Source organism: Dendrobates tinctorius, unplaced genomic scaffold (assembly GCF_039654945.1).
Source record: "Dendrobates tinctorius isolate UK_male_01 unplaced genomic scaffold, ASM3965494v1 ptg000007l, whole genome shotgun sequence".
Classification (NCBI taxonomy): Eukaryota; Metazoa; Chordata; class Amphibia; order Anura; family Dendrobatidae; genus Dendrobates; species Dendrobates tinctorius.
In genome coordinates, this window is record NW_027361675.1 from 19,372,131 (window position 1) to 19,399,360 (window position 27,230).

The 27,230-nt window shown below is 41.2% G+C and overlaps 1 protein-coding gene across 2 annotated transcripts in view; it reads right to left on the reverse strand.

Annotated features, from left to right (window-relative positions):
- Window positions 1–27,230, reverse strand: part of LOC141086308 (mannosyl-oligosaccharide 1,2-alpha-mannosidase IA-like) — a 280,603-nt gene that overhangs the window by 179,894 nt on the left and 73,479 nt on the right. For both annotated transcript variants that reach the window (XM_073572272.1, XM_073572270.1), the window contains exons 3-4: window positions 19,279–19,375; window positions 7,085–7,200 (exon numbers count right to left, since the gene is read on the reverse strand). In XM_073572272.1, the coding sequence (XP_073428373.1) occupies window positions 7,085–7,200; window positions 19,279–19,375 (213 nt within the window). The remainder of the gene's footprint in view (window positions 1–7,084; window positions 7,201–19,278; window positions 19,376–27,230) is intronic.

A 27,230-nucleotide genomic window follows, 5' to 3' on the forward strand; every position in this document is an offset into this window, starting at 1 on the left:
CGTGACACAGCTGTGGCGTCTCCGGGAGTGCGGGAAAAACTCCTACTTTTGCTTTCACTGTAGCCGACTCCCGCTCTCCCCGGCGATCCCCGCTGCGTACTTATAACTCTCGCTGCCTGCTCATCCCTTCTGGAGCTGCAGGGACTTCTCCATCCTCCTGTAGCAGTGGTGGAGAGGCCCACAGAGTATATACAATTTACAATCTTCAGTCCCATATAAGGGATCTCTTTCTGCATCAAAGTTGCGATCTCCAATCACAGCACCTACATCCACTGCATCTCCTAAGCTGTTTACATATACTTTAACAGTAAATTGATTCACAGGTGACTGCTCCTGGGTCACAACTAGTTCTTAGGACCTCTTTGTTCCGAGCGACGCTAGGTCCAACTGTGATAAGGACCTACTTACATTAGACTAACAGCGCCTGGTGATCTCTGTTGCGACATCCTTTGGGATCTTATTTTAGTTCGCAGCTGCAATCTCAACGATAATTAAAGAACCTACTACAACCTTAGAAGAGACCCCAAATTCTGCATTGGCATCCCTTCTGGACCTAATCCTAGTGTCTCTGAGATTAAAGCACTTAAGTTGTTGCTCCTAGTAGCCTGAACTATTATACTGAAAGTTTCGTTTATACACCTCTTGGGTCAACTCAGCTACTTTGTGGATCAATATTGAGTTTCTTGTGGAATTTACCTTAATTCTAGTATATTCCGTGATTGATTCTAGTAACTGCTACATCCGTATATGATGTTAATAATTCTGGTAACCTTTAGTGATTCTAGTGTTTTCTAACCCGAATTTTACTGTGGTATAATTCCTCATATTGTTATCACTCTGTAGAATTGTACTGCAGGAATCACTTCTCTTCTTGTTCTGCCATCCTTCCAGCCAAGACGAGTAACCCAAGACAAAGAGGTAATTTTGTTAAAATTTAGAGGGGAGTACACGAATTTTACTTAACATACACACAATGAAAAATTCCAGGTCACTCGTAAAGTCTAATACCTCATCTTCCCACAAACCATGTAGAAAAAATTACCATTCAAACGACCAAGCTAAGGTCCTTAGTCCACTCAAATCTAGGTCTCCGCTAAAAAGAGATGAGATTCTTTTGGGATCTAAACTCCCGAGTCAAAATAGGCCTGAAACCACCCACTCTAAAAAGAATCTCCTATCCGATGAGTTGGACTTATCACTCAATTCCAAAAGACAGACCCCAGGGTCTTGGGGAGAGAAACACTGCCTTATCTAGAGAAGCCTCAGAAGAGGATGAAGATTCAAGCGATTACTCCCCTAATATTAGTCCAGCTAAAAATAAGCCTAGACTGGACGCTCCCCAACAAGACCATAACTCTAATTTCCCTCCTCTCTCTGCGTCCAAAGCTGGTCAAACCCTCTCTATTGATAACATTGAACATCTCCTAAATAAACTAATGGATAATATTGATAAGAAATTTGAGCTTCGTTTTAATAAACACGAAAACAAAATGGATAGAGCATTGGCCAAATTCGAAATGACACTTGCAGAACAAGAAAAACGAATTAAATGACTAGAACACAAAGCCACAGACTCTACAGTTGACATTGAATACCTGTCCTCAGAAATGCAAAAACTTAGAACGAAACTGGCAGACTTAGAGGACAGAAGTCACCGCAATAATCTTAAAATACGTGGCATACCTGAGGACATTGCACAAGAAAATCTAGCTGCCCATGTAAAATCCATTTTTCAAAAAGCTATACCATCACTCACGCAATCTGAATTGATAATAGATAGGATCCATAGGCTGCCACATCCATCAGGGATCCCAATTGAATCTCCTAGGGATACAATCCTTCAGATTCATTTCTTTAAAACAAAAGAGAAAATTCAGCAATACCTAGTCAGAGAAGACCTTCCCAGAACCCTTTCAAGGTCTAAAGACTTTTCCAGATTTATCCAAGGAAACATTGGATCTACGGAAGTCCTTCCACAAAATCACTGCAGCCCTTATGGATAAAGAGATCCATTAAACATGGGGTTTTCCCCTTTAGTTACTAATCCACTTCAGGGGTAAAACTATACCAATATTCTCCCCGGAAGAAGGGGCAAACTTCCTGAGATCTCTGGCTGAGCCTTCCCACTCCAGGGACAATAGATGAATAGTTTACTCACTTACATAGGTTTTGCTTACATCAAGCACACCTGGCTTGCTTTACCTCAACAATGAGGTTCGTTCTACCCAAAAATTCCCAACCACGTATTATACCCCCATTAGGTTAGAAGTACCTTTCTTTTGAGCAAGGCACCTATTGGAGAGCTTTACACAGTTCTTCTGGTTCGAGACTACAGTACTGTAGGCACCTAAATTCATTGTTTATGCTATAAGTATACTGTTTGGTGCATTCCGTGCTTGAAGTTGGTTGTTGTTTATTAAGGTTATTAAATTTCCTACAGGACAAGTTCTTGATTGATTGGTCATATCGACACTTTGATACTCAGCTATCTGGCTGATATCTTTGTCACATACTTGTGATAGCTGTATAGATGAGTATCAAACTTATCAAGTACAATGTAAGAGGGCTAAATAGCCCCCATAAGAGGTTCCAACTTTGGAGAGAGCTTAAGAAGTCAAAGGCTGACATTATTTGCGTCCAGGAGACGAAGTTTCTGGACGGTAACCATCCATATTTTCACGACAATGGGTTCCCCCATATATATGAATCTAATAACAAGGAGAAGAAGGCAGGAGTCCTTACAATTATTAAAAATTCGGTCCCATTTGAATTCCTAGATGAGTATAAAGACGACATGGGCAGATACCACATCCTGGTATGTAATATAAATGACCAGTTATCCACCATAGTAAATATTTACGCCCCGAACCATCAACAAATTATGTTCCTCAATAAGTTGCAGAGAAAACTGTCTTTGGTGAGAAAAGGTGTGCTACTAATGCTAGGAGACTTCAATGTGGTTCCCGACAGGCTGGTGGACTCCTCCTCGCAAACAAGAACTGAAGCCTGTAACTTAAACGACTGGCTTTTCAGAAATGAACTCTATGACGTATTCAGGTGCATAAACACCTCGTCAATAGAGTTCAGTTATTTTTCAGATGTCTACCAGACTGCCTCAAGGATAGATCTGATAATCGCTGGCATTTTTTCTCTTCAAAAGTTTAACAAGGTAACTATAGGAGATAGATCAATATCTGACCATGCTCCAGTCACAGGAGAACTAACGTTAGGTCCCCTACTGAACAATAGACAATTATGGAAATGCAATTCCAATTTAATTCACAATCCTATCCATAAAAATTCAATCGAAAAGTCCATAAAGAATTATTTTAAGGAAAATGGCCCTGACTCCACCACCCCATTCACAAGATGGTGTGCCCACAAGGCAGTCCTCAGAGGAGTGATTATCGGCATATCATCCAAAGTAAAAAAAGAAAATAGAACCAAGGTTAAAGAAATACAGGACATAATTAGAGACAAGGAAAAAGCTCAATTAAAACTCCTATCACCCTCTACCTTCATACAAACAGAGCTACTAAACCTCCGACAACGTCTTAGAAATCTACTCTTCTCTTCATATGATGCTGCCATCAAATCTTCACGTTATAAATACTATACTTCCCTCAATAAAGCAACAAGGTACATGACAAATCGCATAAAAAAGAAGCGAATTCATTACAGAATAAACAGATTAATTACCGATAAAAACTCCATGCTTTCTCACCCACAGGATATAGTCCAAGAATTTTCTAAATATTATCAAAAGTTATATAATCTAAAATTAAACCCACAACATCCCCAATCATCAAAGATGGATATTGTGTCATATTTAGCATCAATCAACCTCCCAACTCTTTCGCCAGATGACCTCAATTTCCTAACTTCCCCATTCTCGAAAAATGAGATTGAAGACACCATAAAACGACTTCCTCTACTAAAATCACCGGGTCCTGATGGCTTCGGAAATGCTTATTACAAAGCATTTAACAATATACTCTCCCCTCATCTAGCAGATACCTTCAATTGGACAGCAAAACATGGCTCATTTCCAACAGAAATGCTGGAAGCGTCAATAACACTCATTCCAAAGCCAAAAGGAGATCCGGAAAAAGTAGGTAGTTATAGGCCCATTTCTTTAATAAATACGGACCTAAAAATATATTCGAAAATAATTGCTAGCAGACTGAGTACAATTTTGCCCTCCCTAATTGGAAAAGATCAGATGGGGTTTGTTAGGGGAAGACAACCACCAGATGCTACGAGAAGGGTCATCAATTCATTGAGAATGGTTGCTCTTACAAAAACTCCTACGGCCTTTATTTCTTTGGATGCGGAAAAGGCCTTTGACCGCCTGGGATGGTTCTTCATTTGAACAAACCTTACGTAAATTCGGTTTTAACAATAATTTAATTACCTCAATCATGGCCTTGTACTCAAACCCAATAGCTAAGATTGTTTCCAGCAACCACGTTTCTGATGTCTTTCCAATCACGAATGGCACCAGACAAGGCTGCCCATTATCCCCCCTTTTGTTTATTTTAGCGATGGAGCCAATGGCCGAACACATCAGGCAAAACGATAAGATAAAAGGGCTGATAACAAAAAATCGTCAGCACAAACTAAATTTATTTGCTGACGACGTTATTCTGACCCTCACGGACCCTGATAATTCTATTCCAGAATCCTTAGAGGAATTGAAAAAATTTTCGGCCTGTTCCAATTTCAAAATTAACGAAAGCAAATCCAACATTCTCCCCTTTAACCTTAGCAACCAACAAATAAATTCAATTAAATCTATCTCATCCCTCAATTGGCAAATTAAAAATATTGAATACCTGGGAATAATTTTAAATAAAACCCTACGTGATACAGTACAAGACAATATAAAAAGATTAACGGAAGTCGTTGAAAAAGACTGCTCTATTTTTAGAGACAGGGACCTATCATGGTGGGGTAGGAATTTCACGGTCAAAATATTTATACTCCCGAAGGTACTGTACGTCCTGAGGTGCTTACCCCTCCCGTTTCCAACTATTCAATTGACAAATCTCCAAACTATACTAAATAATTTTATCTGGCTAAACAAAAAACCAAGGACATCTAATAAAGCCTTGTATAAAAAGAAATTGAATGGAGGAATGGGAATACCGAGTATTTCGGCTCACTACCATACAACACTATTAAAACAAAGTTCTCAATGGTTCAATCAAGAAAATCCACCAGCATGGTTGGATTTAGAGATTGAGCTTAATAATAACAAGCATCCAACGGTCATTATCTCAAACACCATCTTTAACCATACATTTGACTGTACAGCACATCCAATCTTTCAGGCTATCTCTTTGGCTTGGAAGAAACTCTCCACTCCAAAGAGAGGAACCGCTAAAAAGATAATCCTGAAAACCTTACCTCTCACACTAGTATACTCAATAATGAAACTAGATCTCCCTGTAAGGTGGTCTGAATTTGGAAATAAAAAACTGGGGGACATCTCCGACGGTGGAAAAATGTCACCCTTTAGTTACATAAAATCCAAATACAAAGTACCTTGGTCTATGTTTATGGAATATCAAATATTAAAGGACACTATCTTAGATTTCTTACAGAAATGATCGATATTTTCGGAACCTTCTGTTAAAATCCTGAGTAATGTAGGCCTCACAATATTCTGGAGCCACAAGTTCATATATGACAGTTTTAACCAGGACTCCTCTCTCACAAAAGATTCATATATGCTAACATGGGAGAAAGACGTCAAGACATCCTTTTCAGCAGAAAGTTGGGAAGATGCATTTTCCTTATCCTATGCCTCGACCCTTTCCATGGCTTTACAGGAAACCTATTTTAAGGTGCTCTCCAGATGATACTTTACGCCGGTTCGTTTGGCTCATTTCTATCCCGACAGGTCACCACTTTGCTGGAGAAACTGCGGTAAAAGAGGTGACTTGTTACACATGTTCTGGAGTTGCCCTGTGACCCAATCCCTGTGGTCGCAGGTCTCCTCTGTTATACACAAAATATATGGTAAAACCTTCGTTCTCTCTCCACAGTCGGCACTACTCTCTAGAGCTGGATAGTCTGGACTTAGAAGTCAAAACATTAATTGTACGTTTATGTTTAGTTGTAAAAAACACTATTGCGTATCATTGGAAGAGTCATACACTTCCTAGTCTTCAACACATCATAGATATCATGGCTCAACACCGAGCATACGAACTTAAATTTGCTCTGGCTAATGATCATTTTTCAAAGTTTTATACCAAATGGTCTAAGTGGGATCACATCTTTCCTACACCCCTTACATAGGAAACTGCCCTTTAATTAAAAGCCAGATTTTGGTATTGTGTATTGTATATCATATAATGTGCCAATTACTCACTTGAACTAATTGTTTGTATTATTGTTCTTATGTTATTCTTTGAACATGGTATTGACCATGAACCAAAGTTCTCTGATTTGTTTCCCCTTCCCTCTTTCCTCCATCCCTTCCCTTCTCCCCCCCCCACCCCTCTCCCACATTATGCAGACAATGAGTCTACTATGTTATCATTATTATAATACAATAATAAAATGTTTGGAAAAGAAAAAAGACATTTGTCCATCCAGTTCAGCCTATATTCTGTCTGAATAAATCTCCAGATCTACGTCCTTCTAAAGAACCTAACAACTGTAAGATACAATATTGTCATGCTCCAGGAAGACCTCCAGGCCTCTTTTGAACCCCTCTACTGAGTTCGCCATCGCCACCTCCTCAGTCAAGGAATTCCAGATTCTCACTGCCCTAACAGTAAAGAATCCTTTTCAATATTGGTGGAAAACCCTTCTCTCCTCCAGTCTCAGAGAATGCCCCCTTGTGACCATCACCTTCCTTGGTATAAACAGATCCTCGGAGAGATATTTGTATTGTCCCCTTATATACTTATACATGGTCATTAGATCGCCCCTCAGTCGTCTTTTTTCTCATAGTCAGTTTTCTTATTTTGTTTTCCAACAATACTTACGATGTACAATTTCTGTTCTCAATGTATACTGTCGCCAATAATGTGTTAAATTGTATTGGGCTTTTGATGACAATTATTCTTACCACATTCAGATCGAGGCTATTCTCTACCCACTTTGCTGCATCCTCAAACTCTTCCTCCAAATCCATTATGTAAAGAGTGTCCAGAGCGTCCACTATTGTAGCTCCTTTTAATCCCCCTGTTTGAAAGAAAGAGATAACTGTAGTGTAATCCCATTCATTTGTAAAGATTTATAATGATTACAAGTCCAGACTTAGCAAAGTATTCAAGTCCATTATCGGCATCATGGAGCTCGCGAGTAATATAAGGCAAGCGCTGCTACAGTTGGAAAGATGTAGAGGTCACTAAATCTATTGAGGCACAAGTCTTTTTAAGCTTATAACTAGATACAAATGTTTTACAAGGATCCAATCAGAATCTCAGTATAAAAACAATGTAAAAGGGATTCTGTCACTCCATTTTTGGCCTATAAGCTGTGGCCACCACCATCAGGGGCTTATCTACAGCATTCTGTAATGCTGTAGATAAGCCCCTGATGTACCCTGAAAGATAAGAAAAAAGAGTTAGATTATACTCAACCAGGGATCTGGTCTGGTCCGATGGGTGTTGCGGTCCGGTGCCTCCCATCTTCTAGAGATGACGTCCTCCTCCTTAATTCTGCTGCGGCTCCTGCGCAGGCGTACTTTATCTGCCCTGTTGAGGACAGAGTAAAGTACTGCAGTGCAGAGAAACCGGACCTCTCTGACTTTTCCCAGTGCCTGCGCACTGCAGTACTTTACTCTGCCCTCAACAGGGTAGATAAAGTACACCTGCGCAGGATCTCCAGCCGAAGTAAGAAGGAGGATGTCATCGTATGAAGATGGGAGGTACCGGACCACGACATCTGCCCCCCGGTGAGTATAATCTAACTTTCCTCTCTTTCAGGTTACATCGGGGGCTTATCTACAGCATTACAGAATGCTGTAGATAAGCCCCTGATGGCGGTGGCCGCAGCTTATAGGTCAAAAATCGAGTGACAGATTCCCTTTAATGGTGTAAAAAGAAAATGATCAAAAATACCATTAAGACCAGGTTCACACAGTGCATATTAGTCTAGCATTTGTGACTCCATCCTAGTATTCGGTCACAAATGCTACACTAATACTGGTATCATATGTCCAAAATATAAAAAAATGGCAACTAACACATAGTTGTCAATTTTTTGGACATATTATCAACTGGTTTTACTACTGCAGGATACAGTTTGATGTTGTGAAGTTGGTGGTATATGGATGTCAGTAGTTTGGTTGGCTGGTCAGCAGCCCACCTGATCTAGTAGTATGTGCATGACCATTACCATTAGTATGTGCATGAGACATGTATATTATTGCCAGCCAGTGTAGTACACTGCACATAAGGGTGCATTCATACATTTCCTATTTTTTATGTCATTTGTTTTTGTCTCCTTCCTCTTTTAAAAACTCAGGGAGGTAAACTAAACTTTTTCTTCCATTAACACTGATCAATGTATTGAATGGAATAATGATGGGAAACAGATGTCTTCTATTTTCCATCCATTTTTAACAGATCCTCATAGACTTCAAAGGCTGAGACTGACTGGTAAAAATGGAGGAGACTATGACATCCACTGAATTTGATGGAATGGACAAACGGATCTATTAAAGAAATTAAAGTGTTAACTGTATTGCCCTGATGCATCAAAAAGAGTAAGTCACCATAATTGAGGCAAAAAACTGTTTAAAATGTCACAAAATGTTTTCCACAACTCGTAGTTGTATAATAATTACTTTTAGTGTCTTTTAAAAGTGGGTGGATGTATTCCAGTCTCTGACTGGAGTACATTTCTTGCAGTGGTGCATGGTAGATGAAAGATGTGCCAAATTCATAGGACATTTTAATATGTGCAATTCAGGTAGATGTATTAGGCTACAGCTACACTATCAGTGTTTGGTTAGTAATTTTTATTAGTATTTGTAAACCAATACTAGATGAGGAACAATCAGAGAAAAGGAATAATAGAAACAAATACATCAATTCTGCAAGTTTGACCCACTCCTGGTTTTGGCTTGCAAATACTGATTTGAAATATTGACCAAATACTGATAGAGTGACTGTAGCATTACACATATTACGGCCATAAGTCTTGTCCTGATCAAAGGTCCAATAAATCTGTACTGACAACATCACAGCAATTTAATTAGTTAGGGCACAAGACCAGCGGTCAGGATGGGCCTTACATCTGTTCTATGGGAGCAGAAATGAGTTCAAGTGAATCTAACCTGTTTGTTAGGGAATCCCCACATGTGTTCAGGCTGTCTAACAGCCGCAAATCATGCATCCACAGGGACACAAACATAATAGCCGAGCATGACAGGATACTCGGATAATACCCGAGCATGTGTAAGGCGGCCAGGGTGGTAGTCGTGGCAACAGGCTATTCTGTTCCCACACCCAGGCACCCCACAGATGAAATATAATGTCTTTTCCGCTGCATGTGCAGTATGCACAGTAGAACACTTATTCACTGCCAGAGTTGCCTCGGCTGCGGTCACTCCGGTTCTGCATCCATGAGCTTCACAAACCACTTCAGAGTCAATGTCGTTTTCCAACAGTTTAACTTTACTGAGCAGTAGGGTATCCATCACACATGAAGCACAATCTACACAGAGTGGCATTTCCTCAGCTTTCCCTGTTTCTCTTGCAGTCTCTTTCTCCTTCCTGCAATCCCTGCCTTACTTCTGGACAATCTCTGCCTCACTCCTGGACAATACCTGTCCCGCTTCTGGACAATCCCTGTCTCGTTCGTGCTCCAGGCCCACTAGCTTCCTATATAACAAACAAGCAATGGTATATAACAGCATCCTGTGTGTTACAATCAATGTTGGATGCTGATAGTGCTGGACAATTAAAGGATCAGTCGCTAACACATGTAACGCAAGGATGTGGAAACCACAAAAATACGACCAATGGATCCAAATTAATGGAAAAAATTGATTCTTTAATTAGGGATACACAGAATGGGAAAAATGGGGAACATGTGCAAAAAGACAAAGTGCAGCAGTGCTAGAGGACACATGACCTAACCCTGGCCATTTTCTCACATATAGAAATTAAGGTCAAAATACCATCCTTCACTGAAAAAACTATATATCCTTGTGAACTCTCCGGTATGGTAAAGGGGATTGAGAAACAACATGCTGCCAATACATGTGAGTGCCAATTCATAAGCATCAGCATATCTTCAAAAGAAAATAGACTAGTAGTGGGGTATCCCATGTAAAAGGGGCATAATATCCACCCCATGATATAGTATATGAAAAAGCCCACCCACACTGGAGTGGACGATACCGAAGAAGGACATTACCTCAGGAAAAGAGAATACAGATGGCTGGGCGGTCAGCGCGTCACCCCGACACGCATTTCGAGGATGTACTCCTTCATCAGGGGGCGTGCAGTGTACTAAAACCATGAGTTTAAATATCACCGGACCAGAAGTGCCCGTGACGCGGACCGGAAGTGACGCAGGTGCAGTCATGCCAATCGGGAACGCAGGATGGGCGCAGCGTCATGCGGTGGGAGGGACCCGGTGAAGACCAGACACTTCCCCACACACAGAGACGCCAAGACCAACCCACATGCCGGGACATGGCGCACACACGTGCAGGACCGCCGCAACATCAGTTCCACCACCCATGTAACATAGGCAGAAATATCCTAAATCAGCAATATGCCATTATCTATACCGATATCCATGTCCACCTGCTTCCTATCATTCCCTGGTCCGGCTTCAATAGGAAAAGGTGCCAGGTTCGCCGTCTCAGCTTCACCTGCCCTGGTCGTACATCCTGAATCTTCTTCGGGTTGGTCTCTATTCTAGCTGGTGACCTCCTGCATAACACTCAGCCTGGGGCCCCTTCCTAACATAGCAGTCTTATCCCCATGGCTATCAGTCTCTCAACCTTCACTGCTGCATCCTGGCTGCATTGAGCCCTACCCAGGAAGTGCCCTCATATATCTCACTGCTCTGTGTTGCACTGCTCTGTAGACCCCCCAACAGGAAAACCCCTATGCTAACTAAACCTAAGCTAATAATCCTATTCTCTATCTCCAATGTGCCCCAATAATCTAACCCCACTATTTTCCTATACTAAGCTCTATAATTTTCTTACTTCTACACATATTAAATACATCATAATACAGTACATAAACAATACAGCACATTACACTTACAATAGCAAATTACAGGGTGCCGCACGTAAGACGGGTGTACAGTATCCACAGTGGGAAGACACCTGACAGACCCTGTCACCTCCATACACATGTTCAAATAAGACGTTACACGAGCACGTTTGCTCATCACTAGTGTGCACCTTAACCTGAGCAGGTGAACCCATATTACTTTATGGACTATTTTGGTTTTTGTTATACCTTTGATGCTGAGGAAAAGCTATTTTGCTTTGTAAGCTGTGAACTCATTATGGACATTTAATAAACCGCTCTTTGTTTGATACAAGAACTTTCTGCCTGTGTGAATGCTACCAGCTGCCAAAGAGTTTGGATTTCAAAAACAGTCTAACACAGATACAGTGAAGGAAATAATTATTGATCCCTTGATGATTTTGTAAGTTTGCCCACTGACAAAGACATGAGCAGGCTATAATTTTAAGGATAAGTTAATTTTAACATTGAGAGATAGAATATCAAAAATAAAGTCCAGAAAATCACATTGTATAAATTACATAAATTTATTTGCGTTTTGCAGGGAGAAATAAGTATTTGATCCCTCTGGCAAACAAGAATTAGTACTTGGTGGCAAAACCCTTGTTGGCAAGCACAGCAGTCAGACATTTTTTGTAGTTGATGATGAGGTTTGTGCACGTCAGGAGGAATTTTGGTCCACTCCTCTTTGCAGATCATCTCTAAATCATAAGATTTCAAGGCTGTTGCTTGGCAACTCGGAGCTTCAACTCCCTTCATAAGTTTTCTATGGGATTAAGGTCTGGAGACTGGCTAGGCCACTCCATGACCTTAATGTGCTTCTTTTTGAGCCACTCCTTTGTTGCCTTGACTGTAGGTTTTGGGTCATTGTCTTGCTGGAAGACCCAGCCATGACCCATTTTTAATGTACTGGTAGAGGGAAGGAGGTTGTCACTCAGGATTTTATGCTACATGACTCCATCCATTCTTCCATTGATGCGGTGCAGTAGTCCTGTGCCCTTAGCAGAGAAACACCCCCAAAACATAATGTTTCCACCTCCATGCTTGACGGTGGGAACAGTGTTCTTTGGGTCATAGGCAGCATTTCTCTTCCTTCAAACACGTTGAGTTATTGCCAAAGAGCTCAATTTTTGTCTCATCTGACCACAGCACCTTCTCCCAATCACTCACAGAATCATTCAGGTGTTCATTGGCAAACTTCAGAAGGGCCTGCACATGTGCCTTCTTAAGCAGGGGGACCTTGCGGGCACTGCAGGATTTTAAACCTTTACGGCGTAATGTGTTACCAATGGTTTTCTTGGTGACTGTGGTCCCAGCTGCCTTGAGATCATTAACAAGTTCCCCCTGTGTAGTTTTAGGCTCATCTCTCTTGTTCCTCATGATCAAGGATACCCCACGAGGTAAGATTTTGGATGGTGCCCCAGATCAATGTTGATTGACAGTCATTTTGTATTTCTTCCATTTTCTTACTATTGCACCAACAGTTGTCTCCTTCTCATCCAGCACCTTACATATGGTTTTGTCGCCCATTCCAGCTTTGTGCAGGTCTTTGATCTTGTCCTTGACATCCTTAGAAAGCTCTTTGGTCTTGCCCATGTTGTAGATGTTAGAGTCTGACTGATTAATTGAGTCTCTGGACAAGAGTCTTTTATAAAGGTGACTATGTAAGACAGCTGTCTTTAATGCAGGTAACAAGTTGATTAGGAGCGTCTAACTGGTCTGTAGGAGCCAGAACTCTTAATCCTTGGTAGGGGATCAGATACTTATTTCTCATTGCAAAATGCAAATAAATTTATATAATTTACACAATGTGATTTTCTGGATTTTATTTTTGATATTCTACCTCTCAATGTTAAAATTAGCATACCCTTAAAATTATAGACTGTTCATGTCTTTGTCAGTGGGCAAACTTAGAAAATCAGCAAGGGATCAAATACTTATTTCCTTCACTGTATGTATTAGTATATGTAACAATAGCAGGCTATTATGCTTTAGAAAATCAGGTATCCCAAAGTACTTGGTGACTGCTGGCTCAGGTCTCTAAGGTGGAGTGGATTTAACATTTTGTTAAGTTTAATTTTTTAAAAATGCAATAAAGATAACATTGTACAGTGTACAGACAAAAATAAATTAATTTGTTGTTTTTTTTACATCATTCTCAGAAAAATTTACAAAACTTGTTGACTTCATTTTACATTTCTCCAAAATGGTATCAATATAAAATAACACCCATCCTGCAAGAAAAACAAGTCATTACGCAGAAATATTGATGCAAAAACGAAAAAAGTTGAGACATAGTTGGAAAAATAAAGAAATGAATGACTCTTGCATTGTTGAAAAAATGAAGAAAAATTTCAGAGTCATAAAGGCAAACCTCCATTTTTTAGTTATAATTTCACAATACATGAAGAATGCATAGCTAACATAGGTTTATTGCACAGGTTTATTTATTATTCCACCCCCGGAAGAAGCTGGATGCGAAACGCACGTCAGGGTGAGGAGTGCGCCAGGTTCTTTGTGTCACTGCTCCCTTCACCACTGATCTATTTCCCGATAATGTGCATTGGTATTTTCAATATATTTTTGTCTTTATGGGACATTGTGATTTTTTTATGCAGTAAATCACCCTATTGGTAATTCAAAAAATCAAGTTTACCGGTTATATTTACTATTGGTGTTTGTGTCGCTGTATATTTAGCACACATCTGACGTCTACCCTAGTTTTGGGCGCCATGATTGATTGTCTTCTATTAGGATTTTATTGTGGTTGATTTTAATAGTATTAATAAAATATTGCCATTTTTTATCATTATTTTCTGGATCTCTTCTTTCGGCTATTGTTATATGTAAGTCCGATTTTTTTTGTTATTACAGCAGGTGCTGAAAAAGAGGAGCACACTAACCTGACAGGAGATTCATGCTAATTAAACCTATGCTGTTACCGACATGTATGTTTAACTGAAATTCTTTGAAAATGCAAACTTTGAAAACCCACCAGGGGACAATGTGTCTCGGATGACTACTATGAGGTAGGTTCTTGGCAAGTTCTCAGCACCACAATCCTTTTGACTGACAGGTCTCTCCCTATGTAAGTACACAGAGAGAGACCTGTTAGTCATGAGGAGCAGGGGGTGAGACGATTAGTGCACATGTGTGAAGTTGGGGAGGTTTATCTGGTCAGTGCCCATCGCCATAACCACAGCCCCCCTTCCCATGATGTGATCAGCTTCCCTTGCCTGAATTACCAATAGGGTGTATGAGCACAAAGAGTCTCTAGGGCAACATCAACTCTTGTATATGACCTAAAGTCAGCATCCTCAGCACAATTTAGATAAATAGACTTGTATAATACAGAACAATGTTTTATAACGCATTAGATTGTAGAACATTTATTCTCAACATTATGGAAATATATATACACACTGTATATATTGATATTGATTTGATACATAAAGCCTGCAAATTTATATTAAAAATGATTTTTTTTCACATTTATAAAACGCATTAAATCGATTTAATTGTTAATATTAATAAATGTTATAGGAAAACGGCATCTCGCCACCTGAAAATGTAGCTTTACCCTTAAGGAAACTTGCTCGTGGCAATGTCTTGAGATTTGTCAGCTCAGTGTAGACATTATACATACATAATAAATGTCAAGCAGATTCTACAGCTGTATGCGAATTCATGACACGTAGATGTTAAGCTCCCTGAGAATTTTTCTCCTTTTGCAAAGAAACCATGAAAATGACATTTTCAAATTTGCTTACAGAAAATGAAGTAAACAATATGAAAGTATCTGAAGGTGTTATAAATAAATTGTGAAATAAGCAGACTCGCACAACATATTGTGTGCAGCTCCAAGACCAACATGTTATGAGCCCGGAGATGCTGTAAACACATTCAATATGTTCAGATCTACCACTCATACAGTGAGTATGGAACGTATCCAGACCCCTTTACATTTTTCACTCTTAGTTTCATTGCAGCTATTTGGTACATGCAAAAAAGTTCATTTTTTTCTCATTAATGTACACTCTGCGCCCCATCTTGACTGAAATTCTTTTTTTGCAAATTTATTAAAAAAGAAAAACTGAAATGTCACATGGTCATAAGTATTCAGGCCCTTTGCTCAGAATTGAGTAGAAGCTTCCTTTTGAGCTCGTACAGCCATGAATCTTCTTGGGAATGATGCAAAAAGTTTTTCACACCTGGATTTGGGGATCCTCTTTCATTCTTCCTTGCAAATCCTCTCCATTTTTGTCAGGTTGGATGGTGAACATTGGTGAACAGCCATTTTCAGGTCTCTCCAGAGACGCTCAATTGGGTTTAGGCCAGGGCTCTGGCTCGGCCAGTAAAGAATGATCACAGAGTTGTTTTGAAGCCACTCCTTTGTTATTTTAGCTGTGTGCTTAGTGTCATTGTCTTGTTGGAAGGTGAACCTTCGGTCAAGTCTGAGGTCCAGAGCACTTTGGAAGAGGTTTTCATCCAGGAAATCTCTGTACTTGGCCGCATTCATGTTTCCTTCAAATGCAACCAGTCATCCTGTCCCTGCAGCTGAAAAACACTCTCATAGCATGATGCTGCCACCACCATGTTTCACTGTTGGGATTGTATTGGGCAGGTGATGAGCAGTGCCTGGTTTTCTCCACACATACCGCTTAGAATTATCACCAAAAAGTTCTAGCTTCGTCTCATCAGACCAGAGAATCTTATTTCTCATAGTCCTTCATGTGTTTTTTAGCAAACTCTATGCAGGCTTTCATATGTCTTGCACTGAGTAGAGGCTTCCGTTGGGCCACTCTGCTATAACACCCCGACGGGTGAAAGACTGCAGTGATAGTTGACTTTGTGAAACTTTCTCCCTACTGCATCTGTGAATCCCAGCCACAGTGATCTTGGGGTTATTATTATTATTATTATTCATTATTATAGCGCCATTTATTCCATGGCGCTTTACATGTAAGGAGGGGTATACATAATACATACAAGTACAGTAATCTTAAACAATACAAGTCACGACTGGTACAGGATGAGAGAGGACCCTACCCACAAGGGCTCACAATCTACAATGGGATGGGTGAGGATACAGTAGGCGAGGGTAGAGGTGGTTGTGCAGCGGTTTGGTGGATCGGTGGTTACTGCAAGTTGTAGGCTTGTCGGAAGAGGTAGGTCTTCAAGTTCTTTTTGAAGGTTTCCATGGTAGGCGAGAGTCTGATATGTTGTGGTAGAGAGTTCCAGAGTAGAGGGGATGCGCGGGAGAAATCTTGTATGCGATTGTGGGAAGAGGAAATAAGAGGGGAGTACAGAAGGAGATCTTGTGAGGATCAGAGGTTTCGTGCAGGTAAGTACCGGGAGACTAGGTCACAGATGTACAGAGGACTCAGGTTGTGGATGGCTTTGTATGTCATGGTTAGGGTTTTGAACTGGAGTCTTTGGGTAATGGGGAACCAGTGCAGGGATTGACAGAGGGGAGAGGCCGGGGAATAGCGGGGGGACAGGTGGATTAGTCGGGCAGCAGAGTTAAGAATAGATTGGAGGGGTGCGAGAGTGTTAGAGGGGAGGCCACAGAGCAGAAGGTTGCAGTAGTCAAGGCGGGAGATGTTGAGGGCATGCACTAGGGTTTTTGCAGATTCTTGGTTGAGGAATGTACGGATCCGTGAAATATTTTTGAGTTGAAGTCGGCAGGAAGCGGAAAGGGCTTGGATATGTGGTTTGAAAGAGAGATCAGTGTCAAGGATAACCCCGAGGCAGCGAGCTTGTGGGACTGAAGAGAGTGGGCAACCGTTTACTTTAATGGATAGGTCCATTGGGGGGGTCACGTGAGATGGGCGAAAGATGATTAATTCTGTTTTGTCCATATTAAGTTTTAGAAATCTAGCGGAGAAGAAGGATGAAATAGCAGACAGACATTGAGGGATTCTGTTTAGTAGGGAGGTGATATCTGGTCCAGAGATGTAGATCTGTGTGTCATCAGCATAGAGATGATACTGTTCTTCTTTACCTCTCTCACCAAAGCTCTTCTCCCAAGATTGCTCAGTTTGGCTGGATGGCCAGGTCTAGGAAGACTTCTGGTGGTCCCAAACTTCTTCCATTTAAGGATTATGGAGGCCACTGTGCTCTTAGGAACCTTGAGTACTGCAGAAAATCTTTGTAGCCTTGGCCAGATCTGTGCCTTGCCACAATTCTGTCTCTGAGCTCCTTGGCCAGTTCCTTTGACCTCATGATTCCCATTTGGTCTGACATGCACTGTGAGCTATGAGGTCTTATATAGACAGGTGTGTACCTTTACAAATCAAATCCTATCAGTTTACATAAAAACACTGCTGGACTCCAATGAAGGAGTAGAACCATCTCAAGGAGGATCACAAGAAAATGGACAGCATGTGACTTAAATATGAGTGTCTGAGCAAAGGGTCTGAATACTTATGACCATGTGATATTTCAGTTTTTCTTTTTTAATAAATTTGCAAAAATTTCTACATTTCTGTTTTTTTTCAGTCAAGATGGGGTGCAGAGTGTACATTAACCAGAAAAAAATGAACTTTTTTGAATTTACCAAATGGCTGCAATGAAACAAAAAATGAAAAATTTAAAGGGGTCTGAATACTTTCCGTACCCACTGTATATAAGGTAACTTAGAATTTGTGACTGCAGACCAGTTTTTAATAAGTATGTCCTCATACTTTCGTTTATGGAAGCATGAAAGAATTTACATTTAGCAATAAAAAAAACCAAACAACTTGCATAGCTATTTTGGCTATGACCAATGTGGGAGAGATGTTTAAGTGATCTAATCTTTCCAGTTTTCTTGTTGAAGCTTGAAAGTCTTTGAGCAGTGTATGATTTCCACTTTCAGCCACTGAATATACTATAGTAACAACAGGGAGCAATTGGAGAGTGTTTATTAAATATGCGAGAAGAGTTTCTAAATGAAATACACACATAATAATACCGAACATGCACTACTATTCATTTTTTTTCTCAATGTGCTAAAGAAATAATAACAAGCTGACGTTCCAGGACTGGAAGTATTTATACATTTAGTTATCATTTTATGTTTTTGTTTATAAAAGCGTGTATCAAGGTACGAATCTCGAATATATTGCAGACATTGTATTGTTTAGCACTGTGTACTTACAATTGCTCATTTTGCCTTTCTACCCAGCTAATTCTTCTCTTATGACATCACATGATTTAAAACTTACTATCTGAATCCTTCTAGGCTCTATGTGGAGAAAGGAGGTCAAATTTCCCTGCATGAGTCATAAGTCATCACTGCAAAGGTATCTGACAGGGGAGAGGGGGGAGCCGCTGGGTCATGAGTTGAAGAAGGGAATAATTTATGCAGGGAAAAGAGACTTCCTGTTTTTATATAGAGCAGAGAAAAGAGAAGAATGTACTGGGTAGAAAGGCAAAATGAGCAATTGTAAGTACACAGTGCTATATAATTTGATGATTGCAAAACTGTATATTAAGAGGATAAAAATGTTGATGGGAGGGCTTCTTTAAAGGAAATCTGTAACCAGGCTTTTGCTATGTAATCTGAGAACATCATAATGTAGGAGTAGAGACCCTGATTTTAGGGATGTGTCAATTACTAAGCTGTGTTTTGCTGTTTCTGTACAATCAGTGTTTTATCAGCAGGAGATTATCACCACAAGACTAAGTGCTTAATAGTCCAGTCACGTCCCCCAGCACATATAAGCAGCTTTCTCTCACTACACAGTGTACACAGAAATATGTGGTTACACACAGCTCCAGAGCTGAGCTCTGCTAGATCTGCAGCAAAAAAAGCTGTGACTATCATAACTGCTGCCCTCAGCAAACTAAGTAATACATCACTGGAATCAGGGTCTCTGCCTCTATCTCATGGTGCTGACAGATTACATAGCAAAAAACTGCTTACAGATTCCCTTTAACATGTTTTATTAGAGTAAAATATTTTAATATGTCATAACAGTCTTATTTAGAAATTGTCAAAATGCTAAAATGGTCCATAAAAGCTTACATATTTTTTTTTGTGCAAAAAACTTACCAAATAAGCTTCCAAAATGTCCATCTTTAGTTACTGGACGCAGCTCATTTTCTCCCCAAGCATATCTCTTATAGCTGTCCCATGCAAATTTCATCATCTGTTGTTAAAAACAAAACAAAACCATAGGACACATTATATAAACTAATCATAAACTAAAAACATAGTAAATTGTTTGATATTTAAATGTGCTGTCCGGTCTAAAACTACAAGTCTGCAGTCACTCCATGCAACTGCAGACTTGTGAATCCTCACATTGTGTGAACTGCACGCAATCTCTGGTGCCAGTGCTGGGATGTGATTTGCATACTTCCGGCCACATTCCGACTAGACTGTTTCAAGTCTCGCTGAATACACTTACATTGCGCAAGGCTGGATACAGTCTAGTCGGCACGTGATCACATGGATGCAAATCGCATACTTGCAGTCACACACCCTCCTCTCCGGGTATCGGAGAATCCTCACAGTGTGCAGTGCTCACGATGTGAGGATTCATAAGTCTGCAGTCACATGGAGTGACTGGAGATTTGCAATTTTAGATTGGAAAATCCCTTTAAGGAACATTGAAAAAAGCAATGCCCATATGAATAGTTTAGATAGGCCAAATATGGTGACAGAGTCCCTTTAACTGCGGCTGGCCACTTCACAACGTGTGAATGTTGCAAATAATTTTTTTGGCACATCTGTTTTAGTAGTTACATTTGACATCCTTACATGTCACTACTACAGTGCCTTTGTGCTGGCTTTGTTTGTCATTTACCTACCTAACAGTTCATATTATGCCATTTTGGGAAAAATGGGTCAACCTTGTTTAAAAAAAAAAAAAAAAAAAAATGTAGACATTTATACCTGTATGTCTGTTTTGCAAATTTGTTTTTCTTGTCCAGTTTGAAAACTGAATGCACCTCTCACATGCTGCTGTATGCTGCCCCATTTGTCTTTCTGGCTAGCATTTCCTATTACATCCTTTTTGGCAACAGATGCATAGTTAAGGTTGAAAAGATTGTCAAAAATTAATTATTGTGTCGTACAAAATATATGAAGTATAGAGTAGAAAAAGTCACAATGACAAAGGTCAGGTAAGTGTTGTGTAAAAGAAAAGAAAATACCATGGCTAAGAATGTGCGAGCCAGTAACAGTAGCAGAGACATCACCACTACTGGCAAGATAAAAAAAAATCATTTTAAAAATGATAAACATCTAAAAAAAATGTAAAATAAATAACATAAAAAGAAAAATATTAATTTAATAAATACATATATATATATATATATATATACAGTAAATATGTATATACTTATATACTGTGTAAAAACAACCAAATGAACAAATAAAGTACACATATTTGGTACTGTCCCATCCAGATTGACCTGACCTATAAACTGCCCTGTAGTTAATTCCTTCAGTGTACACTGTAAAAAAAATTATAAAAAGTGGCAAAAAATGATGCTTTTTCATCATACCACTGATCAAAAAGTGGATTTAAACGCAATCAAAAAGACAAAAGTAAATAAAAATGGTATAGCTGAAAACATCATCTTGTCCCGCAAAAAACAAGCCGCCATACAGCTCCATCAGCGAAAAAATTAAAAAGCTATAGCTCTCAGAATAAAGCAATGCAAAAACAATTCTTTTTTCTATAAAATATTTTTTATTGTGTAAAAGTGCCAAAATGTGAAAAAAATTATTTAAATGTGCTATCGCTGTAATCATACTGACCCGAAGAATAAAGCTGTTTTATCACTTTTACCACATAGTTAACGGCATAAAAAACAAACAATAATAATGCCTAAATTGCTGGTTTTTAGTTCATTCTGCCTCCCAAAAATTGGAATAGAATGTGGTGAAAAAAAAACATGTGCCCAAAAATGGTACTAATAAAAATATCGACTCGTTCTGCATAAAACATGCCCTAACATGACTGTCGGCAGAAATATGGAAAAATTATACCTCTCAAAATATGGAGATACAAAAACTTTGATTTGTAAAAAAAAAGCGTCTTTTAGTGTGTGACAGCAGCCAAACATAAAAAAATTATAAATCTGGTATTGTTGTAATCATACCGACCCGAAGAATAAAGTCGTCTAATCACTTATACCGGACAAGGAATAGCGTAAAAAAATAAAACCAATTCTTCACCTGCTGTTGATTTGTTCATTCTGCCTCCCAAAGATTGAAGTTATGCTCCACTCACATTTATTCTGCGCTCTACGCTAAACGCTTACACCGGGGTTTCCATGTAAATCTCTGAAATATGCAATTTAGATGAAAACTCTGGCAGAAGATTCTCTATAATGAAGCAGATGGAGACATGGTTGGCTTTGTCTGGCCTATGATCCAGCTGTGTCTGTGTTTTTAAGTGTGAAAAAAAGTACAGTTGACAACAGTTTTCTGCACCCCTGAAAAGAAGGACAACACTTAATAGAGGCCAGACAGAGTCCAGAGTAATGCTGCTGCCTCATTATAGTGAATAGATCCCTCATGGATTTCATCTGAATCATGTTATTCGGAGGTTTAGCTGGAAACTCCAATGTAGGTGCTCATCATAGAGCTCAGGATAAATGTGATCCAAAATGTTATGTAAAATGTTCCCAATAAAAGATTTAACTCAATTCATTAAAAAAGCAAGTTTCCACTCAGGTCCATCATCCATCACTGGAAATATAGGGGGCTTCCAGATTACTGGTACCACAAAGGCTCTGGAAAAGCGCTGCGGCTCCTCACCCCACAAAAGAAATCCAGCCAATTATGCGCACCCAAATCCAAATCCCTGCTCCATTCTGAGCCCCACACTGTGCCTAAACTACAGTTAGTATCCACATTTGGCATTTCTGTAGTGATGAGTGCCTGCTTAATTTGCGGGATCCATGTCTCCAGAAGCATGAGCTGGACACAATGTATAGGTACTACAATGTATGTGTACTACTACATATGGGCCCTACAATGTACTGGGCACTACAATGTGCTGGATCTGCAATGTACAGGCAATACAAGATATGGGTACTACATTCTAATGGGTACTGCAATGTTCGGACACTAAAGTGGCAGATCTTCAATTTTCACTCAGTAACATTCACTGCTGCTTGTTTCTGGAAAACATCCATGGAGTCAAAATCATCACTGCACTTGTAGATAAATTTCGAGAGGGGTATAATTTCCAAAATGAGGTCACTTGAGGAGGGATTCTGCCCTTCTAATACTTTGGGGCTCTGTATATGGAGTCCACAAACTATTCTAGGAAAATGTATGCTTCAGGAGTAAAATAGCGCTCCGTCCCTCCCAAGTCTCGCTGTGTGGCTAAGCAGTACTATACAGCTACATATAGGGTATTTCCACATTCAACAGAAATTGTGTGCCAAATTTTGGTTCCTTTTTTCCCATTTCGCTGTGTGAAAATTTAACATCTGGGGCTAAAATAATTTTGTTGTAAAAATGTAATTATTTTTCTTCACTGCCCAATGGTATAACATTCTGTGGCACACTTGTGGTGTCAATATGATCACTGCACCCTTAGATGAAATCATTGAGAGATGTAGTTTGTAAAATAAGGATACGTATGGGGGTTCTGCTGTTCTGGCACCTCAGGGCCCCTGCCATTGTAACATGGCACCCTAAAACTATTTCAGCAAAATGCGCACTATAATATGGCACTCCTTTCCTTCTGATCTATGCACTGTGCCTGAAAAGTAGTTTTAGACACCATATGAGTTATTTACTTCAGGAGAAATTGTGTAACATATTTTGCGGTCACTTTTCTCCTATTATCCCTTTTCAAAATTGAAAACTTTGGGTCAAAGTAACATTTTAGCTGAGAAAATTATAATTTTCCATTGACTAAGCCCATTATATACAATTCTGTGAATTGCCTGAGGGTTAAAAATGCTCACTACACCCTTATATGAATTCCTCAAGAGGTGTAGTTTCCAAAAAGGGATCACTTATGGGGTGTTCTGCTGTTTTGGCATGTCAAGGGCTCTTCAAATGTGATATGGCATCCGCAATCTGTTTCAGCCAAAATTGCACTCCACAATTTAATTGGCGCTCCTTCTCTTCCAAGCCCTTTTCATGTACCCAGACAGTAATTTTCCACCACATATTGGGTGTCGGTGTACTCAGGACAAATTGCACAACAAGTTGTATGTCCATTTTCTCATGTTACCCATGTGAAAATGAAAAACGTGGGGCTGAAGCAACATTTTTTTGGGGGGAATGTTTTTTTTTTTCATTTTCACGGCTCAACGTTATAAAATTCTGTGAAGCACCAGTGGGTTCAAGGTGCTCACTACACCTCTAGATAAGTTGCTTAAGTGGTGTAGCTTCCAAAATGGGGTCACTTGTTGGGGTTTCCACTATTTAGGCATGTCAGGGGCTTTGCAAATGGGACAAGGGGTCCGCTATCTATTGCAGCCAATTTTGCTCTCCAAAAGTCAAATGGTGCTCCTTCTGTTCTGAACCCTGCTGTGCCCCTAAACGGTACTTTTCCTCTATATATGGGGTATTGGTGTACTCAGGAGTAGAGTTGAGCGAAACAGGTTGGTCAGATTAAAAAATCACCGACTTTCGCCAAAGTCGGGTTCTGCCGATCTTACAATAGGGAAAGGTGCTGCTGCTGATTCTGAACAGGGAGAGCGTTAGGCAGGGAAGAAGAATAAAAAACTGCTTCTGCTGATAGCGCTTTTCACTGTACAGTTAGTGTGCAGTGAAAGGGGAGGATTTTTGTAGTGTGCAGCAGCGCTGGTGGTGATTAGGCTGCCATTTAAGGCTACCTGCTAGCTGCATTGCTGTGTGCACACTGCTGTTCAAACTGCTTTTTTCAAAGCACTCCAACTTTTATTATTTTGTCCTGGTGAGTTACTGAGCGTTCATTTTTTCACACACCGTCTAGAGGTGTACCCTCCTCACACACTACCGTGTACCAGCTGGTATCACGGACAAATAGAAGCTGTCATGATCCATGCTGGATCATGACAGATAAAAGCACTAGTAACTTTTTTTTTTCCTAGCTTGTGCTTAAAGTTAGTTTTTGCCCCCGGTGGTCATTAGGGTTATTGCACTGTGGTGGTTCCAGTTCTAGTTTTGCCCCCGGTGGCTGTTAGGGTCTTTGCACTCTGGTTACTTTAGTTTAGTGCACGTGATTATGAAGCAGGTGTGATTGCTGGCTCTTACCTATAAAAGAGTGTCAGGTGGTTTCAATCTCTGTTGGTGATATTGCTCATTTCCAACCAAGACTGGTGAAGGAAGGAACTACAGAGAGCAGCTCAGGGGAGCTCTGGTGTAAAGTCTGGTGAAGGAAGGAATTACAGAGAGGTGTTCCTTGCAGCTCTGACAAAGCTTGGAGAAGTAGCAGCTATTCAGGAGGAAAGCTGCTTTCTGGTGGTGGACTCTGTTGCTGGGAGCAATAGCAACAGAGCAAAGCTAAGTGGTGTTATCCCTGTTTGTATTTTTCCCTGGTGTGTATTAGTACAGCGATGGGGCCAGTGCCTGCACCACGCAGCTCCCTAGCAAGGGATAGGTGTAAGGTGTGCTAGGGTGACAGGTTCTGGCTCGGCGACAGGTGAGGAGCCTGTATAGGGAACGTTAGGAGTGTGAGGGACACTGACTCAGGGGAGTGCAGGAGGTCTCCACATCTCCGTTCCCTATCGCAGGGCCCACCGTTGTAACTGTTTCCCCTTTCCCAGTGTCTTGTTGTTTTAGTTACCGGCCTGTGGGTCGTGTCACACAGGACAGCTACACGTGCCGTGTCTTGTTGTTTTAGTTACCAGCCTGCGAGTCGTGTCACCCGACCCGACGGGTCCACGTGACATTATCACCAACCATAACACTTTTTTCTGTTGTGCCATGGAACCAATGCAGACCTTTGCTCAAATGCTGCAGATCTTTACTGTTCAGATTAAGGGGCTGCGTGGTGAGTTGGTGCAGCAGCTGCAGCTGTTGGTGGGCTTTGGAGGTTTGGTTCAGGCTCAGGCTCAGCCAGAACCCAAGATATCCCTCCCTGACAGGTTTTCTGGAGGGAGAGATCAATTCTTGGTATTTCAGCAAGCCTGCAAACTATACTTCAGGCTGCGCCCTCGTTCATCAGGGAGTGAAGAGCAGTGGGAATCATTATGTCCCTTCTTAAGGGTGATCTCCAATCCTGGGCCTTCTCCCTACCGGACGATTCACTATCGTTAGAGTCCGTGGACGAGTGTTATGCGGCTTTGGCGCTAGTGTATGGGGATCCTGATGGCGTCTCCCTGGCGGAATCCCGACTCCGTAGGTGTAAACAGGGAGCCCGGGTTGCTGAGGAGTACTGCTCAGAGTTTAGGAGGTGGGCCACTGGCACTCAGTGGAATGACCCTGCACTTAGGAGTCAATTTGTGCAGGGTCTGTCTCCAAACTTGCAGGATACTGTGGTGCAGTACGCCACCCCCAGGTCGCTGGAGGCTGCCATGTCCCTTGCCATCCGGGTGGATAGACGCCTTAGGGAGAGACATACACAAAATGTGCCCCCTGTAGTCCTCGCTAGGGAGGAGGACCCACCAGTGCGGATGGAGGAACCCAAGCAGCTCGGTCTTGTTGGTACAAAAAAGGGGTTTGTCTGTGGTTCGCTGTGGTGGGGGGATATGCTTTTCCTGTGGGAAGCCGGGCCATTTCATGAGAACCTGCCCAATGCGTGCCAAGTCTCCAGATGACCCTATGCAAGTAGGAGGAGCTAGTTTGTGTTCAGGCCTGCCTACGGTTCAGGGAGTGGTGGAGGCATGTTTTTACTGTGGGCAGAATGGTCATGTCCTTAAGGCTTGCCCAATGCGCGCCAAATTAACTGTGCCATCTGAGAAGCCGCATTCCCCTGGTCGTTTGGAGGGAGATGACCAGGGAGTGTATATTTCCTCCATTTGGCCCTCCCAAGGTACTATGTCAGCAGAGGTGTTGGCTGGCGGGGTACCGGAGGTGATTGATTGGCGGGCGAGAGAGGTAGTCAGCTGGGGGCAGTCGTGTGAGGGCTGCTGCCTAGGGACTACTGTCTGACGTCTCTCTACAACCGACCCCTTTCTCTCCAGTGAGAGGAGCAGATGTGCTGCAGGAGAGTAGGGGCAAGTCTCAACCCTCACCATTAGCCAACACTGGGAGGCGCAGACCTCGTGGTGGAAGGGGTTGGAGGGTGGTGTACCCCGTGGTGAATTGCAGGGGTGTGAGTGTGGTGACACAGGGGGGACGCCTCTGTTGTCAATCCCAGAAAGAGTTCACCGAATTGTGACAAACGAATGTGTGGCAATAAACGTTCAGGTCCGGACCTGTGTGTGAACGAGCATGTATGGGTGGCCACCAAGAACATCCAATGGAAGTGTGTTGCAGAGTCTTACCAGCGCAAGTTACCCCCAAACATGCACATACACAACGCGTTCCCCAGATTGGCGCTTTGGAGATGTGTGGTGCCTCCAGAACATACATTGCCAATACGAGCGGTGCTCGTTTGTCATAAACCTGAAGTGCAGGTAGTCTGGGGTGAACTCTGGACCTGGGCGTCCCCACTGTATGTGGTTCCCTGATGAGGAGCGGTCTTGAGGGTCCAGAGGCCCCTCATTAAGGGGAGGGTACTGTCATGATCCAGCATGGATCATGACAGATAAAAGCACTAGTAACCTTTTTTTTTCCTAGGTTGTGCTTAAAGTTAGTTTTTGCCCCCGGTGGTCATTAGGGTTATTGCACTGTGGTGGTTCCAGTTCTAGTTTTGCCCCCGGTGGCCGTTAGGGTCTTTGCACTCTGGTTACTTTAGTTTAGTGCACGTGATTATGAAGCAGGTGTGATTGCTGGCTCTTACCTATAAAAGAGTGTCAGGTGGTTTCAATCACTGTTGGTGATATTGCTCATTTCCAACCAAGACTGGTGAAGGAAGGAACTACAGAGAGCAGCTCAGGGGAGCTCTGGTGTAAAGTCTGGTGAAGGAAGGAATTACAGAGAGGTGTTCCTTGCAGCTC